The sequence below is a fragment of the Rhinichthys klamathensis genome, unplaced genomic scaffold (genome assembly GCF_029890125.1).
Source record: "Rhinichthys klamathensis goyatoka isolate OS25496 unplaced genomic scaffold, OSU_Roscu_1.1 h1tg000035l_1, whole genome shotgun sequence".
NCBI classification, from domain to species: Eukaryota; Metazoa; Chordata; class Actinopteri; order Cypriniformes; family Leuciscidae; genus Rhinichthys; species Rhinichthys klamathensis.
In genome coordinates, this window is record NW_026606583.1 from 2551928 (window position 1) to 2569668 (window position 17741).

A 17741-nucleotide genomic window follows, 5' to 3' on the forward strand; every position below is an offset into this window, starting at 1 on the left:
AAGCGTTGAAAATAAAAACTCTTTGATCTTGTTGGTGTTCTAATGCAAACACAGATTGGGGGAATGTTGTCATTAATAGTAACACTTTCTATTATATTTCTATTCTTTCTATATTAAAAAAACACCTTGCTATATCTACTGTGCTAAACGAAATGGGACTTGTCACAGCAATTAGCCTACATATTGTTGCTTTTTTGTTTGTTCAACAAAACAAATCTATCTATCTATCTATCTATCTATCTATCTATCTATCTATCTATCTATCTATCTATCTATCTATCTATCTATCTATCTATCTATCTATCTATCTATCTATCTATCTATCTATCTATCTATCTATCTATCTATCTATCTATCTATCTATCTATCTATCTACTGTTGTACATAATAGGCTTTCATAAAAACTGAATCCTGAATATCACCATTATGATTTTAATTTGAGTTTAGGCTAATTCTTAAAAGGGGATCAGAGTTAAAAGTGACAGATTTGAACCCTAGACCTGCTATTTGAACAAGAATCAATGTTATATCTTTTGAACAAGAATCAATGTTAAATATAAGCTGCTAAATGTGTAAACAAAAAAACGTTTACACATTTAAAAGCTATAATATAGATTAAATGTATGCATTTTGTGCAAATAGTTCCTGAATCACAAGTAGAAGCTGTAATTTTCATCTTTTATATTTTCCTCTTTCATATTGATTACTGTAATACACGTTGCATTATATATCTATCGTTATATGTCTTGCGAATACATAATAGCAATCTCTCCATGAAAGGAAGAATGGTGGTGATGCTTTCTAACTGATTGATATACATCAGGCATACACACATCCACCAACAGATGACATCTGTGAATTGTGGTCTCTCTTGGTAATCTTATTGTTCCTATCCTAAGAAGAGAGACATTCTACGTCTTGCAACTTCATAGCTTAAACATCTGAGGTGTTACGCATCTAATATTCTTTTTGTGTAAGCACACATTGGCGTACTTTACAGTAATAACACTTTTTACTCTTAGCGGAAGGTAATTATTTCTTTCAAGCCTATCCTTTCTTTCATCTGTAATATGTTTAATGTTGACATAATAATGGGTCTATATTAAAGTGGAGCCTTGTTATACAATAAATTAAACCATGCAATTACAGTACAGTACATCTTGTAATTATGTGTTACATACTGCGTGTGAAGAAACATGAAAAATGTATTACTATTGTGTGATTTTTCTTGTATTCTTCTCTCCACTGCTGCTTTCTATCATTGATTTTTAAGAAGCTTCTAATTGTAAGTGTGCCCTCTTTCATTAAACTTTAAAGTCAGACAGAGATTAGCCGTCCTCCTTTCAGCAGAGTGTCTGCAGGACCAACAGCCATCTCAGCCCCACTCTATGATTTGTGATTCTACCAGCCATGAGATATCTGTCTCCATCTTCTGTTCTGACCTAAAGGTGACACAGACTGATTGTGTCCCGTGGATATGCTTCCCTCTATCAGCACTCCTCTTGTGTTCATCTACGAACAGCCCACAGGTCAACTATAAACTGGCAAAAGTGTGAAGTGTGAACCATGTATGGTTGTATGACAGAATGAAAATTAACATATGCTGTGTATTTCCATAGAATTATTAATATCCAAATCATATCTGTATAGAATTATATTATATCAACCATATTTTTAATAATATTTTTGATTTATGTTCTTTCTCAATGTTCCTATTTGGTTTCCAAACTTGATTGTTTATTGATAAGATTGTGATTCCTGTTTCATTACAACGGCAGGCCATTTGTCAATTTAGATTACAACATTACAATCATTCCATGTTATAAATATTGATGGAATATATCATGTCTGACAGGTTTTGATCACTGAATGGATTATTTTGCATTTGATGGCTCACACGATGAAAGAGTGTTTAGAAGTTGTGAAGAGTTTGACAGTTTAACTGAGAATCAAATCAGTTTGATCAACAAGCCACATTGTAGACAATTGTAGACTTACTCTTTTGCACACATGTCTCACAACTAATGCAATTTGCTTAAATTAATAAGAAATTAAAATCTGATATGTTCAGAGATCTGAACATTGTTTTGAGAAAAAAAGTCTAATTTGAGAATTGAGCCAAAGCGATTGAGAAAAACTGTTATGTCATTTGGTCAATTAGTTCTATAATATTGAATTTATTGATTGATTATTTTTTATTGTTTGTTTTTATGTTATTCGTTCCTGCGGATAACAAAAACAACAACAACAACAACTAAGCACTATTTTCAGCACACTGGAGTATAGTAGAAAAGCAGCTAGTCTCCCATTGTGAATGAATCTGTCTGGCGGACGTAGAAATCTCCCCGTTGCGGTTTTACATGGACTCGTGAGTTGTTCAGGCGGAGGGATACCAGTTTTACGTTCGCAGTGATACGGTCCTCTGTTCAGTTTCACGGAGCGCGAGAGCGACCATTCGCGGGTGGAGGCTGAGAGAAATTTAAATCCCCCGGGTTGCGGTTGACACGCAAAAGGCGAAACAAATCACGGTTATTTCTTTCTTTTTGTTCAGAACGCAGTTTAACGGTGTAAATGTGCGGTCGGTAGGGTGCGAGTGTTGAAGTTTTCGAGGGTTTTCGCCATGGTGGTCGGGAAGCGGTTCCTGTGCGTGAGCGGAGAGGAGCCGCTGGAGCCCGCGCACATCGCTCGCTGGTCATGGCGAACCGGAGTCATCCGAGCCGTCACTCACCGAGACCACGACAATCCCGAACTCACGGTAAGACAATGGCTAACATTCTGCGGAAATTACTTATTAGGAGCGGGAGATCTTAGAGAGAACATGGCATTTTTGAACAGGCTGTTAAACGTCAGAATATTCTAGCTTTTGGAAACAGGCTTGGAAGTCAGTCAGGCAATGGAGTCGTGTAGTAGAGCTATATTTGGATCTCAGTCATCGGTGGTGGATTGTAAAATTAGTTGTCAGCTTGTGACTTTTACACCTTTTGAAATCCGAATGATTTTTTTTTTGTAGCCTATACAATTAACGAGATTTTTAATGAAGGGTCTTCTTTAGCTTTAGTGTTTTGCACCAGGATTTCTCATTGAAATTTCTAAAATCCTTATAGTATTTTTCCTTTGTCAAGCTTGTTGTAAACATGATAGGACATTTTGCAAACAGTTGGACCAAATGTAACAGATCTGTGTAAATGGCCAGGGTCATAAAACAATTCTGCCATGTTTTCATTCATTCATGATGAATATAGTTTCATAATTTCCTTGACCCTCCGTTGTTTATAGCTAGATAATTTAGAGTTATTATTTTGTCAGTGGTAAAATGTAATAACATAAGTCTACCCACCTTAAAATGTTTTAAAACAACAACGCGGTTGACGTGATTATATGTCCTCTACCCTTAATTCTAAAATTTGCATTTTTGATTTAATTTAATTTGATTAGCTGTTTTGAAGCTATTTTTAAACTGATTATTCCTGTTTTTATCTTTACAAGTACAGCTAGCTTATTATGTGCCCCTCTATTTAAACAACCCTATTGACAGTTTAATAAAATAAGCAATGTCAAATATTGTGATTACATGAGCATCAAATATAAATAATTATTAATGTAATTAATGTAATGTAATTTAAAATGTAAATGGTGATACTTTTTCAGGATTGTTTTATCAATAGAAAGTTCGGTGAACAGCATTTATTTGCATTTATTAAATGGATTAAAGCATTTATTAAATTGAAATCTTTTGTAACATTATAAATGTCTTCACTGTCACTTTTGATCAATTTAATGCATCCTTGATGAATAAAAGTATTGATTGTTTCCACAAAAATGTTAAGGAACAAAAGCTGTTTTCAACATGGTTAATAATAATAATGATAATAACAATAAATGTTTCTTGAGCAGCAAATCAGCATATTAGAATTATTTCTGAAGGATCATGTGACACGGCTGGAGTTTAGCTTTGCCCTCACAGGAATAAATGCAATTTTCAAATTTGTTAAAATGGAAAACAATTATTTTAAATTGAAGCAATAATTTACAACACTGCTGTTTTTACTGAATTCTTGCAACCTTGATTAGCATATGATACTTTTTTCAAAAACATAACAAAATTATAATGTTTTCAAACTTTTGACAGGCACTGTTTATTTCGAATGTAGGCCGTTACACTGATTCCTTATCCAGTTGAAGCAAAATCCTGCTTGGTCTTTGATCAGTTAGACTGCTCTCATGTGGTGGAGATGAATGGAGCGGCTCCTGTCATTGTGTGTGTATAGAGTAAGTGTGTACAGTACGCTAGCCGTTTGTTTTCAGGGCTGTGTCCTGAGGTCACCAACTGTACTGCTGCTAATCAGCACAGAACTTTCCACACTCAATAGCTGATGCCCTGCAGCTGAAAGTTCAAGCTGTAAATGCTTTTGTCTGTTTGCCTCTTTTTTTTTTTGGAAAAGTAATAATTAAGCTTGTAGTCTGGTGGGGCATTTGTGTTGCGAGAAATGAAAATAGAATATGGTAACATGGAAACTTGCCACAAAACCAACAAAACTCCATAAATTAGGCTACACTAAAATTAGAAAAATGACTGTAAAAGCCAACACGTTGTTTTTATTGTTTAATTTATAGTCCAAGTCTGATGTAGAATATTGTAGAAAATCTTAAAACTATTTACATGATCTAGTCTATTTACATAAGCGTTTCCATGAAATAGCAGACTTTGTACAACCATGTAATGCAGTATATTATTTACACAGTAAAATGGCCCATTTAGCACACAGTAAAATGGCCCAAAACCACGTTTTATTTTGTTGTGAAATTTCTTCAGCTTTTTCCCCGTGACATTGCACCACTGTTATTTACAAAGATGTCTGGGATGATGATGGAAAAGTCTCTGATTGCTAAGAATATCAATGCAGCTTTCATTTACAGCCCTCAATCACATTGACAACAACTGGCTGTAAAGAGCTGGAAGTGGCCATGTGATTTGTGGCTTAAGAAAACAGCTCGTAACATGAGACCGGGGGTCGTTCACCGCCCTCCCCCACTGCAGCACAGCATAAAGGCCGCTATGTTCAGCCGTTCCCCTGAACCAGAGTTAACCTACAGAGAAATTGCTCTTTGTTCAGTCTGACTGACACTATAACCCTGCACTGTTTTCCTTTGACAGTGAGCCTCCGTTTCCATATCTTCTCTAAAAAGATTTACTGAGCACTCTTCCTTTGTGCACCTTTACTTTGGGAATGACAAGAGTTCTGTCTGAGGCCGGGCAATGACACAATTTCCTATCTTAATTGTCGGTGGATTAGGCTTACATAATATAAAGAAACCCCTCTTGTAATCTTTCGCGGTTGTAAAATAGTGGTTTAGAATGAGAGATATAACACTTATCGACGAGAGAGGTTTATGGCTGACAGGCCTCGAGTTTAAACATTAAAGGTGGCCGGGAGCGTTAACCTGAATGCAGAGCATTCTAGCGTGTTCCCTTTCGGGGACGGATTGCGACAGTAGTTTGCCAGGAGTGTTGAAGGACGCCGCACAAGTGAATGCAATGAGGTGGAAAAACATTGAACTTTTGTACTTTATTATTGAGTTAGATTGGCCCTCTCTCTCCTGTACATTCCTTGTATGTCTTCTCATGAAATGCAAAAACCTTCAATTGAATGTGTTAAAGACTAAACCTTGTAGACAGTCCGTGACTAAATAAATATCTAAATAGAATCCTAGCATACTGTTTGTTCGTATTCAAGAAACCTGCTTGAAAAGGATTTTTTTTTTTTTTTGCAGTTATGTTTGGTAGGGCCCTATAATTTCCACGATGTTGAAAACACAGATGGAATCGTGGAATCTAGTCATAAAAATAGGGGGGAAAAGAATCCATACGAATGAAATGGAATCTATAGGGCCCTAGTGTAGTGATGCTACTGCTTTAGAAATGACACATTTCACCTTTAGTCTAAGCTTTATAGCTTTTGTCATCCCAATCTAATAATCATAATGTAGATTAAATCTCACAGATGAAATGCTTCATTTGGCATTAGAAGGCCAAGTTTGCATTGTGGGATATGGTATTCTGTGAATTGCCCTCTGGTTGTATACTATATATTTGTGAACCAGCTCACTTCTTCAGTGCATAATTAGCAGAATATGCACAGTATGCATACCAGTGTTGTAGTCGAGTCACCAACTGTCGAGTCCGAGTCGAGTCTCGAGTCCCAGTGTTCGAGTCCGAGTCCAAGTCCGAGTCACCAAAGAAGAGTCCGAGTCGAGTCCAAGTCGAGTCACCATTACCGGAGTTCAAGTCCGAGTCGAGTCTCGAGTCCCGTGTCCGAGTCGAAATTATATACACTTAAGCCAAATCAAGCAACATTTTTCAGGCACTCTTTCTTGCAGCTAGAAATGTGTATGATATCACTAGAATTGCCTTTGACCTTAGTTCAAATCATTGTAGCTGTGGCACGATTATATTTGTTTAATTGTTTAAATACATTTTTGGATGATCAGTCCAAAAATGGTAAGTAATAAACTTACTTACTTACTTACAGTCAACTGGAATGGATAAAGAAAACAAAAAAGAAAGCCTAACTGGACAGAGGAGGAGAAATGCATTCTTCTTGACAAATATGGTAAAAGAAAAACAATTTTGAAATTTTGAAAAGCAAACTATATATATGTAACTGCGGCAAAAAACAGAAAATGCAGTGCTATAAGCAGTTGTAACTCCACAGGAAAAGAGTGCGGTTGCGATGTGTGACATAGTCAAGGTCGCTGTCTAGTTTGTTAGCTAAAATAAACATAATTGTGTTATTGTATGATAAGCGGGATGAGCGCGTCCGACTTTGGCTCAGCGCCAGCCATAGCACGAAAGCACAGTTAAAAATCAGTTATGTCACGTCACTGTACGTTCGCTACTTAGTGTTCAGCTCAGCTGCTGCAAAGCGTGCCAAAATCGAAATCGCTGATTAGATGTAGAGGAACTTATCTAGTGTTAAATGAGTGTTACGTTATCTCTTTCACGAGAATGCAGCGTAAAGTGAGTGACGTCAGTGAGTGTGTTGTCAAGCAAGGAGAGCGAGCGCCGAGCGGTAGCAGTGTCTGTGAGAAAAAAAATAGATTACAGCCGGTCTTGGACCCCGAAACAGGAAAAGTGTAACATTGTATATCAAATTTTTATAACCTATTTAGTCAGAAACAACGTCATTCATTTGATGAATGCTCAAGTCCGATTTTATATATTCTCGAGTCCGAGTCCAAGTATAGTCATCAGTCCGCAAGTCCAAGTCGAGTCACGAGTCCAGAGAATGGAGTCTCGAGTCGGACTCGAGTCCAGAGAATAAGGACTCGAGTCGGACTCGAGTCCGAGTCCAGGACTCGAGTACTCCATCACTGATGCATACTATATAACACGTGCTTTTGTGATCGCACCCAATGTATTCCCAAACAAACATGCAGCTGTATTGGTGAAATGTGCTGTTTAATCACTACTTTGGTGTATTTGTCATTTCAACTTATGGGTTTAAATGTTTAAACCTTCACATTTTCACATCTTTCCACTGACGAAACCTTTTACTTTTTTTTTTTCTGTAAGTTCTCTAATAAAGATCAAATAATGCCACACTGCTGTTAGCCCACTGAAAGTGACACATGCTTTTCCTGGAATTTTTCCTGTTTAACCTGGACTGACCCCTGTCCTGTACCAGCCAGTTTCCTCTCTGGAAAAAACTACTCTTCATTCAAATGTCACTGAGCTCCTCTGTTACAAGAACAATTACATGATAATGTTTACTCATTGTTGTAGCAATATTATGCACTATGTAGTTGATTTTTTTTTTTTTTTTGTATATCTGCCGTAGTATTATTTACTGTGTTCAATTAGACATCCCAATTAGACTTACTAGATCATGAAATATGTCACTTCAGACAATTCAATCCTGCAATTGTTTTTTTTTTACTTGTAGTGATGTCTCAGTCCAGTGATCGGACTGTATCCCATAGCAACAACAGCCCAGCGGTGTGAATCACCGTGCAGGTTTGCGCTTAACTCTCAAATCCAGAAACAGACACATTTCATTAGGTTGAGCCACCAACCTAACTCAACTTGGTATAATGGTATTTTGGGGTTACAGAAACAACAGTTACCATGCTAAATATACAATACTAACATGAACTGTTAATGAAACAAATGTAAATTGCTCCTGATGAATAGAATGAACATCATACCTGCTTGCAAATCCTTTTCAGCTAGCATGCAAACTACCAGTAACGTAAGTTATTGGTACTTTTCTTTTGTTGTTTATATATAGTGAAGTGATATACACTGCGACTACATGCCTCCGCACTTGAGCATGCAATTGAAGACGCAACCAATTGTGCAACGCTACAAGCACAGTATAAAGTCTGACAGGACAGTAGAGTGCGTTTCTTGAAAGACTTTTTCTTTCGTAACGTGACAAAGGTAACATAATGACACTGACACTGACATATAGCCTGACAACATCTCTTCGGACCACAGATACTGAATCAGGACAACACGTTTTTCTCAGGCTCTCTTTACTTAAACTGCGTCTGACAGCAACATGGCATCATGACTTTACGTAAACATACACGCCACTTTCAAGTCAAGTGGCGTATTATCTATACGCATTTTGAGCTATCCGCGTGTATGTCCACGCCGAAATGAACCGTCATCTTATGCGTGTATGTCTACGCCGTTAAATGTCCGAGTGATTCCGCGTGTATGTATGCCTACACGCCGTTAAATGTCCGAGCGAAACGAAGCAAAATGTAGATCTACATCTGGGGAGCGATATTTTTTTTCCTAGGATGGTAGGGGAAGACTCATAAATGGTATTAACCCCAGTGACGGGTAGGTTTAGGGACGGGGTTGGGGTAGGTCATATATTTATCCAGTAATGTAACGTTAAGTCAACGGCGTTGATAAACACGCTAAAAAGCGATTATGCGTGTTGATAGCACGCCAAAAATGGAAATACGAATTGGCGTGTCATACATACGCCAGTTCATGAGATCAGTCTGCTGACAGAAGAGTCAACAGCTTTCACGCATGGCTTTTGAAATAAGTCTCGGTTAAGAAAAACATTAAGAATGAAGTTTCTTTCTTTGTAGACGATCCATATCGCACACTCCTACTTATGCAGTTCCACTTCAGTTAGGATGCTACCCATAGGAAGCACACAGCAAGGCAACTCACTAGGTTTTGGAACAGCGCCTATGTCTTGTTGTGAAATGGCTGCACTACAGAACGGTTTAGTGCAATTATGCATATTTAAGCATTTAATTGTGCTAAATGTACACAGGTGAAATCATTAGGATATCTGTACAGTCAAAGAATAAAGAATGTTAGTACATTTATTGGAGCTGCATTGGCTGACCTCTCTCTGTGCGTACGGACACATGGAGGTCTGAATAGCTCTGGGGTGATGCAATGAGTAAATAGTGTCATATATCCTGTTATGCTCAGCAGTAACACACACAGAGCCGATTCCTCTATTTCTGAATCACACTCACATTAGAAAGCAGGGAAATTTATTTCTCTTGCTCAATTTATGTGGGACTTCCTGCAATTTCGGATGCACTGGAAGTGTTAGTGTGGGTTTCTGTGATGGTAGAGTCTTTTTAGCTCGAGCTAAGACAGCAAACGGTCAGCAATGAAACACAAACAAGGCTTTCTGTAGGCGGGAATGGAGCACTGAGCCAACGCAGGCTTCCAGCCCTATCTCCTTGTGCTGATCCTTCTCTGCTTTTGTTGAATGCGCTCTTAAGCGAAACCAGATGTCTGCCTTTTAGACTGTATTGTATATTCGGTTTCAGCGCATACTTTCACAAATCAAATAAATGGACTGTTACTCTAAGGGCTTGGCTTTTTTTAGCACTTCCATCTGAGGTGGCAGTTATGCTACTTGACGAGCCTGCTGGAATGTGCTCTTAATTAAATTAGCTTCGAACAAGTAAACTCTTGTTGGCTCATAAAGGTAATGCGGTTGTGGCATGGATGATTTTGGCATGAGTGATTTTCTTTGAGAAATACTTTCCCACTTCCGGATTGCAATATTAGAGAGCAATATCTCAACTTCCCTCTTTGAGTAGTCTCACATGTCATTGCCCAATAATGCATGTGGAAGTGTTGCTTGGACACGGGAAAGCAGAAGACAGGTAAAGTGTTGTAATGCTGCTTGATGTAGTAGAAAGAGTGGTAACACTTAATTTACTGTGTCCTTGATGGCTGTTACATGTAGTAATAACTGTAAATTATGCATAATTATATGCAACTAACCCTAAATCAAACCCTAATCCTAACCCTATAGTAAGAACATGTATTTATTTAATATTACCTAGTATGTATAATTACACCGTAGCAAGGAGACCTTAAAATAAAGTGTAAATGAAAGAGTCTTTGCTCAGACCTTTGTGAGCACATACTCTGTGTCTAAACCCAGTCTATATACATCTGAGTCTAAGTGGTTGTTTTCCCTCGATTTGTCTCAATGTCATGACAGCTTGGCAGGATCTGAAGGAGATTGCTGAGAGCCCACATTTATTGAGTTTTGTTTTGCCTGGGGCTAAAAAGCAACACCCACAAGCTGGAGGCGGCATTGTGGAGCATGACACACCTTTAAACAGAGGCCCAGTGGGAGGTGTGTACACGCCTGGAGCCGCGACAGCCTTTGAGATGTACACACACACACACACACACACACACACACAGATCTACACATACCTTTGGCATGTAAGGCATGGCATGTGGCTGCTGCACTTTAGATTTAGTGAAAATCTCCAGGGAAATTTGAGTGCAATTACTGCGAGCAAAGGATCGTCCAGAAACAATGCTGAAATCTGGTCTATTCATCATGTGGTGGAACTGTGTCTGCTGCTCTCGAGAAACCTTTGATGCAAACATGTGCCAATTTTTACAATTGTCGAGTCTAGTATTGTTCTTTGTAGTGGCTGAATGTCCCACAATGAACTATGGCTAGGTTATGACAGTGTATATTGTGCAGCAATAGAAATGAATCAGCTGGTAGAGGATGCAGTCATTAAGGGGTTTTAGTTGTTTATGGCATTCAAGCAATGACGTATCTTGCATATGAATGCCTAATTTATTTAATGTGCAGTCCTCAGGTGTGTAACGACTTGTGATCCGATTACAAAAAAACAAATGATAATGCCAGGTGGAAACGGGGTCAGAGACTACAGATGTGGCCCATCCAATCAGAATTGAGATTCAGGATTGTCCATTTTATAATATTAGTTGATTTAGTTGTAGCAGCTGTGGTACATATTGCGAAGCTGTTCATGCACTGATGCCAGACTCATTCAATTCTTATGATTAATATCTTTTGCATTAATTTATCAAGTTCCAAATAGAAAGAGACATTTTTATTCGTATAATTTTTATTTTCTAGATCCAGAAAATTCATTAAAAAATCTCTAAAATAGGCATTACCACATGGTTATTAAAATATAAAACCATTTATTTGTGTGAAAAGAAGTTGTTATATATAGCATAGAAGTAATATAAAATTAGGTTACTCAAACGTGAAATGAGGTTGTGGTCATACTGCCCACACCCTACAGGGAAATGCTTAGGCTAATAGTTGAAATATTGCATAATTCAATAATTGTTCAGATGCTTCATCAAAGAACAGTTTTACATTTGAATGATCACTTTTCCTCACTTTTTTTACTTGCTTTAGGCTATATGATCAAAAAACAAAAGGTCATTGTCAGTTTTCAGAAGAAGCATTAGACGTGATGTAGTGAGAATGATTAGGCACAGCCAACTTAAGCTCCACTTACGACAAATATAAGTTCAGTCAAGTTTCACACATGTCTTTTTGTTGGTTGTCCAATAGATTGTGGGTTGTCTTGCCTTAAGGGGATTGCTGAGAGCATAAAATCAGTGTCCTTTAAATGAAGGGCAAGGTTCCTTCTCTAGTGTGAAACACTATTCTTTGTTTGGAAGCTCTATGGGCTTCATTGATTGGTTCCATACAGTGGAAACCTGACCTTTAGCAGATGTTTGAGGTCTTGCCAGGACTCAGCGTGATCCCCACACTAGACAGCTTTCTCCTTGTTATGTTGACCAATGGGTGCTTATCTCTGACAAGATACAATAAATTCAACCATTGACGTATTCAAATGAGGAAGTCATTCAGTCATCACAGGGTTCAGAGGTGGTGATCTGTAATGAACATGGCTGATGACCTGAATACAGCCCTGATGTTCTCAGACAAATCCTATGTTTGATTTACATGATGCCTGATCGGAATGGTTTGCATTGTAGCATATACATTTTAGGTAAAAAAAAAAAAAAAATGGAATTTGATCATTGCATTACCATATCGCAATGTTGGCTTTATGTTGATTAATCGTGCAGCCCTACACCCATATGACAGGCTGAGTAAACTGCACGCAATACTATATCCCACAATGCAGTGTTCTCGACTTGACCTTCCACTGTAACACCTAAACCAGATACAGCCTTGTTTTTTAAAATCTCTTTTTGAACTTTATTTACACTTTATTGGTGCTTCTGTGATTAAGGTCTGTTGTGGAATAATGTTTACGGTTTTAAATAATAAAAAAATAGTATAATATAGCGATGGAATTCTTACTGTTGAGTGGCAGGAGGCTCAACACATGCTTAGTAGAAGAAAGTAAATGTACCTAGGTTGCTATGGTGCAAAAAGTTGAACACATCCAGATAATTAATTGCTTTGTTTCCTTTCCACCATCTCAACATGCTAATGGCCCCTTTTATTTGTGATTAGCAATTAAAACCATCTTGAGGGTGAAAATTAGCTGTAATAATTGGGTTAAATCTGGTGATATGCTACAGTGTGATTAAAGGAAGCTTTTCAAATACACAAAGCGTTTGGCCCCTTAAGCCTAGCACGAGGACCACTTCCACTGGGCAAAGATGCTTACAACACAATAACTTAGTGTTAAATCTAATTAGGACAAATTAATGCTTCATCAAAGGGGAAATAACACTGAGGAAATTCACATGTGGATTTCCTATTACATTCCCAGCTCATGCTAAATGGGTGCTGACGTTTGCTGTGTCGCTTTAGCAGCCTGTGCTAGTGTTTCACCACGGTGGCAAATTTCACACGTTTCAGGGGTACCGTGAACCCGTCCCATGACCGCAGATTAATCTGGAGTCTTCAAGTCTGATCGTTTGTCATTTGCGTGGCAGATTACATAAAATTATGTGCCACAGAAATATCACCATCTGGATTATGGATTCGCTACTCGCACCGAATGAGTCATATCTGCGGATTAGTCTGTTTTCTCTTGGATTTTCTCTGCGCATGTCATGGATGAGCTTCCACATAACGGCACAAAGCAGAGACCGCAGAGATAAGGATTTGCCATCTTTCTCAGCTCCTCGCATCTCTGTTTCATGACCCAAAATTCATTTTCATTCTCCGTGCGGATCTTGTTTGCAGAGGAAAGCAGATAATCAAACAGACTTGCTTATGACATGCCATTTGAAAGTCTGGCAGCGTGAGCAGAGTCAGTGTGCAGGATGTTGTGAATTTGATGTGAGCGCAGTTCCCTAAAGGCCGGCTTAATGGGATGGGAGCAGACACGGCTGCCTTGTAGAGGGATTTAGGAATGAACAGTGTGCATTCTGTTTTTCTCAAGCTCGCTTCATCCCAGTTCGCTGCAGAACCACAGGAAAGCACCGAGCCTTTGTGTGTGTGTGTGTGTGCGCGTGTCTGCATCAGGTGCGTGTACATGAGCATGTGTGTGCATGCAGGAAAACAGTCTGGATGCGTTCGCATACCCACTGCTGGAATTTTCTTTCCTGCAGGTGGTTGTTGGCAGTAGGGCACTCCATGTCAGGCATGAAGGAAAAGAAAGGAATGCTGTGAAAATATGGTATGAAAAATGGGCCCCATTGTTCCATGGGTAATAAGACATGCTTTGTGCTGTGCTCTATTGTGAGTTTGTCTGCTGCTACAGACTTTGAAGAACTGGAAAATGGGAACGTTTAGAGAGAAAAATAGACCTCTTAAGAAACAAAACATCTGAGAGTGGGATTTGTGCTCCTAAATATTAGACAAAACAAAATCCCTCAGGCAAGTTATGTACTAAAGAAGAAGCATTACTCTTTGATAGTCAGTTGTTATGCAATTCATTGTCATTGTAGGTCTCTAGCAGGGCTCGAGACTAACGGCGTCCTATCGTCCTGGGGACGATAGAAAATGTGTTTAGGACGAACAGAAATATTTTCCAGGACGCCTACAGGACGAAAAACATTTTTGTATGTGTGTTCATTTATTACTAGCCTATTAGGCTAACTTACTTATGCCAAATGCCAAAATTAACCGACCAAGCGCTGACTACAACGGAGCGCGTCTTCTCATGCTGTTACTATAACGTTAGTTACTGGCCGGCTACTCACCCGGAGACTTGTTCCGCGGTACATCTATCAAATGGCTTAATGACATCGCAAATATGTTGCGCTGGTTAAACAACGGATATTCAATGAATAAAAAATAGACAAAAATGTTAGATAGTGACGATTTATGAAAAGATCCAGTCAGAGATGTCCTGCGTTTGTGGTAGATGCGCACATTTGTACTGTAACGTGCTGATCTACCCAGCGGCACACGAGTTGGCATGCACTGCATGTCTCATAAAACGTTAAAAAATGTAAACGTCTGGGAGAATGAGTAGAGCGTACATGAGCGCACATCTGAATAAGAGTGACGACGCAAAAAAAAGCTCTATTCGGTGCGGTTTTCTGTGCGCGCACACGCGACCGAAGCGTCCAGCCACAGACACAGCGCGCGAGGACTGAATTGAGCTCTCTTTCGTGTCTGAATGGACAAAAAACACACAACATTATGTCTAAATGTCCGTTTTGGAGAGTATTAACTTAAACTATGTCGGTTATGTCTTAAACAGTTGAGAGTGTATCGGATGTGCATCAGTGGATTTGGATCAGCAGCATGTCATTGGACATGATCCGATGTCTTAAAGTGACAGTGGGCAATAAACCTAATGCGGTCTGTGTCCTTAATATTGATCAAGCAACAAAAGAAAAAGAGAAAAGCATTCACTGCTCGTTAATAGCTTTAATAAGGATTCATTATATGTAATTCATACAAATAAATATGTCTGCTGCTTGAAAAAATAAAGAATGATGTATGCAAGTTAAAAAGAATGCATATATCATTAATTGGAAAGAAGACTGTTCTATTCTAGGAAAAGTGGTTTTATTAAATTAAGATATTTTTTAAGTCACAGTAGTTAAATCTGCATCTGTATTGCATGTTCAAACTTTAAAATCATTCATATTAAAAGGTTAATGTTTTCTCCGGCACAAAGACCTCAGTCAGTACAAAGATTGAGACGGAGACACAGATTTTTCCCCAAATTCTGTGTTCTAGAGAAGTCATATTACACTTTTTTTTTTAAAGCCCTTTCTCTTAATAACACATTTCCAGATGATCAGCTATGACACATTACCACTTTGAGAAGTAGTCACCAGTATGTATTTGTTGTTTAATCCAACCATGTAAAAAAAAAAAAAAAGATTTGTTCTGCATTTTTTACCTATTTACAGATAACTACTTTGAATGGAGCTAACTAAATATAATATATATCATAAACACTTTAATGGTGTTTTTATGTGACTAACAACTAACAACCATAGGTGATATTAATAAAGTACAGAAACAATATTTTCATTTTGGGACGGTTGACATTCACTTTAGGACGGTTCAAATTGTTTATCAGGAAGGTTTCAGGACGGAGGTGAAAAAAGTTAGTCTGGAGCCCTGGTCTCTAGTCCTACACAGGTGATGAATTGTGTCTCTCCAATGCATAATAGATTCACTTACCCGAGACAAGTAAATGACTGATATATGCTGCTGCTATTGTTTTAAACCTCAAGGCAACACTTTTTATTTTCTGCTACAAATGAACTAAGTTGTAGTCAAACGAGGGGGAGGGGGGTGCTGTGTTTTATTATGTTAATTATAGTGAAGAATATAGTGATAATAGTGAAGAAATAATAAAAAAATGACTCCTGTTACATACTATCCCAAGGATTTCACTGCAAGAAAAGCATGTAACATGTCTGCTGTGCTTAACTCAAATCTTAAAAATCCTCATGGATTCGGATGGATCTCCACCAGAAAAGCCCTCAAGAATTAGATTATGTAGCCTTGTTGATAAATGTAATATTTTAAATTAAATAATGGTTAACTTTACAGGTGCATTCAGTAGTTTGGTATCAATGTAAAGTTTTACACTTTAAGAAATACATCTCATGTTAAATGTTTTTGGGAAGAGTGGTGTACACTCACATGAGATGATGACTGTGCGGCCAAATGAGCAGAAAAGGTCTGAAGCCAGAAAGACAACGACAAAAAACAAGCATAAATATTGTTGCGGCGTACACTAGGTGGAAGGATTTGATGACAGAGAAAATCCTAGTAGTGATGCCCAAGTTGCTGCTTCTTTGGTTTGAACAGGTAAGGGAATTAATTTCTATATAGACTGCTCTCTAAAGCCCACTAATGTCTGTGTAATCTACTTAAAAACCCAGAAGCGATCATGCTGATCCATGTCAATAGATGGCAGTGTGTAGATACTATTGTGGTGATTTAAAGTATAAGAAAAAAAGATTGCAAGCTAAAAAAACTACTGACTGCACCTTTATATGACACTTTGTGTTTCTGAAGTAATACACAACCAATTTTTTGGTCTTTGCTGCATTGTTTTTGGGAACAGTTGTAAATTATTTTGCTTGTAGCAACTGGATGGAATTTCTTTAGACCCAAGCTGACATCCTGCCTGAGTGCCTCATCTGGAACTTTGTTTGCTTTTGCAGTACCCAGTCCTCTTCGCGCCTCTCCCCTGGGGGCCTGAAACTGGGGGCCTGCTCCGAGTATGTCAGAGTGCGGTTTCATCTGAGCGTGGGCGACACGCTGAAAAGACCCGTTGTGCTGCGGCCTTGTGCTGAAACGCAGACAGCACAGAGTCCCGTGCTTTCGTTAAGTGCTCGCATCCTTGAGAAAATGGCAGGAGACTGTTCTCAGCTCGTAGTGTAGCAGTCAGCGTTATTTTTATTCTCTTCACTGCCGTCACAGACTCATATATTTTGCTGTATATAAAGGAAGCATGGTAAATAATGTGTTTCCCCCTCCTGTGGGGGAATGTTTCCTGTAGATGCGTGGGACACTAATTTAAGGCTGCAATGGGGAGACATCCCTGAGTTCACACAGATAGCCAGGAGGTCTCGGCAGTCTTGCTCCGGCTGTAGCTCAGGCATCCCAGGAGGCCCTCGATCCACCCACACTCTTCCCACCTCTTTTTTTGGCGCTCCTGGACCTCAGGGGTCTTCATCTATGGCTTTTGTTTTTCTTGAATGCATATATAGCACTTTTTTTTCTCACCTCTTTTTTGCTTCTTGCATTTAAAGTCCTTCCTTTAGATGTGGCCGTGGTTTGTAATCACCAGTGGTTTGTAATCTTGCGCTGCTAGAGTCTCATTTTGCGTGTTTAACGCAGTTCTGTGCCATTTAACCCAGCAATGATCTTTTTAAATACGGTTTAATGCTGCTATGTTAGATAAGATTATGTGAACGCTGGTGCCTGCAGACTTATCCTGAGCTGAACTCTACCACAGTCACTGTCCCTAACTTTAATATACTAGTCTCAGGCTCAGACGTCATCCCCACAGTTGGTTCTCTGACTGTCTGATGCATGTGTGCA

General features: G+C 38.6%; 1 protein-coding gene across 3 annotated transcripts in view; it reads left to right on the top strand.

Moving 5' to 3' along the window:
- Nucleotides 1-2428: 2428 nt before the first annotated feature.
- jmjd1cb (jumonji domain containing 1Cb) overlaps nucleotides 2429-17741 on the top strand; it is a 152054-nt gene continuing 136741 nt past the window's right edge. For all 3 annotated transcript variants that reach the window (XM_056245865.1, XM_056245866.1, XM_056245867.1), the window contains exon 1: nucleotides 2429-2755. In XM_056245865.1, coding sequence (XP_056101840.1) covers nucleotides 2621-2755 — 135 coding nt within the window. In that variant the 5' untranslated portion in view covers nucleotides 2429-2620. The remainder of the gene's footprint in view (nucleotides 2756-17741) is intronic.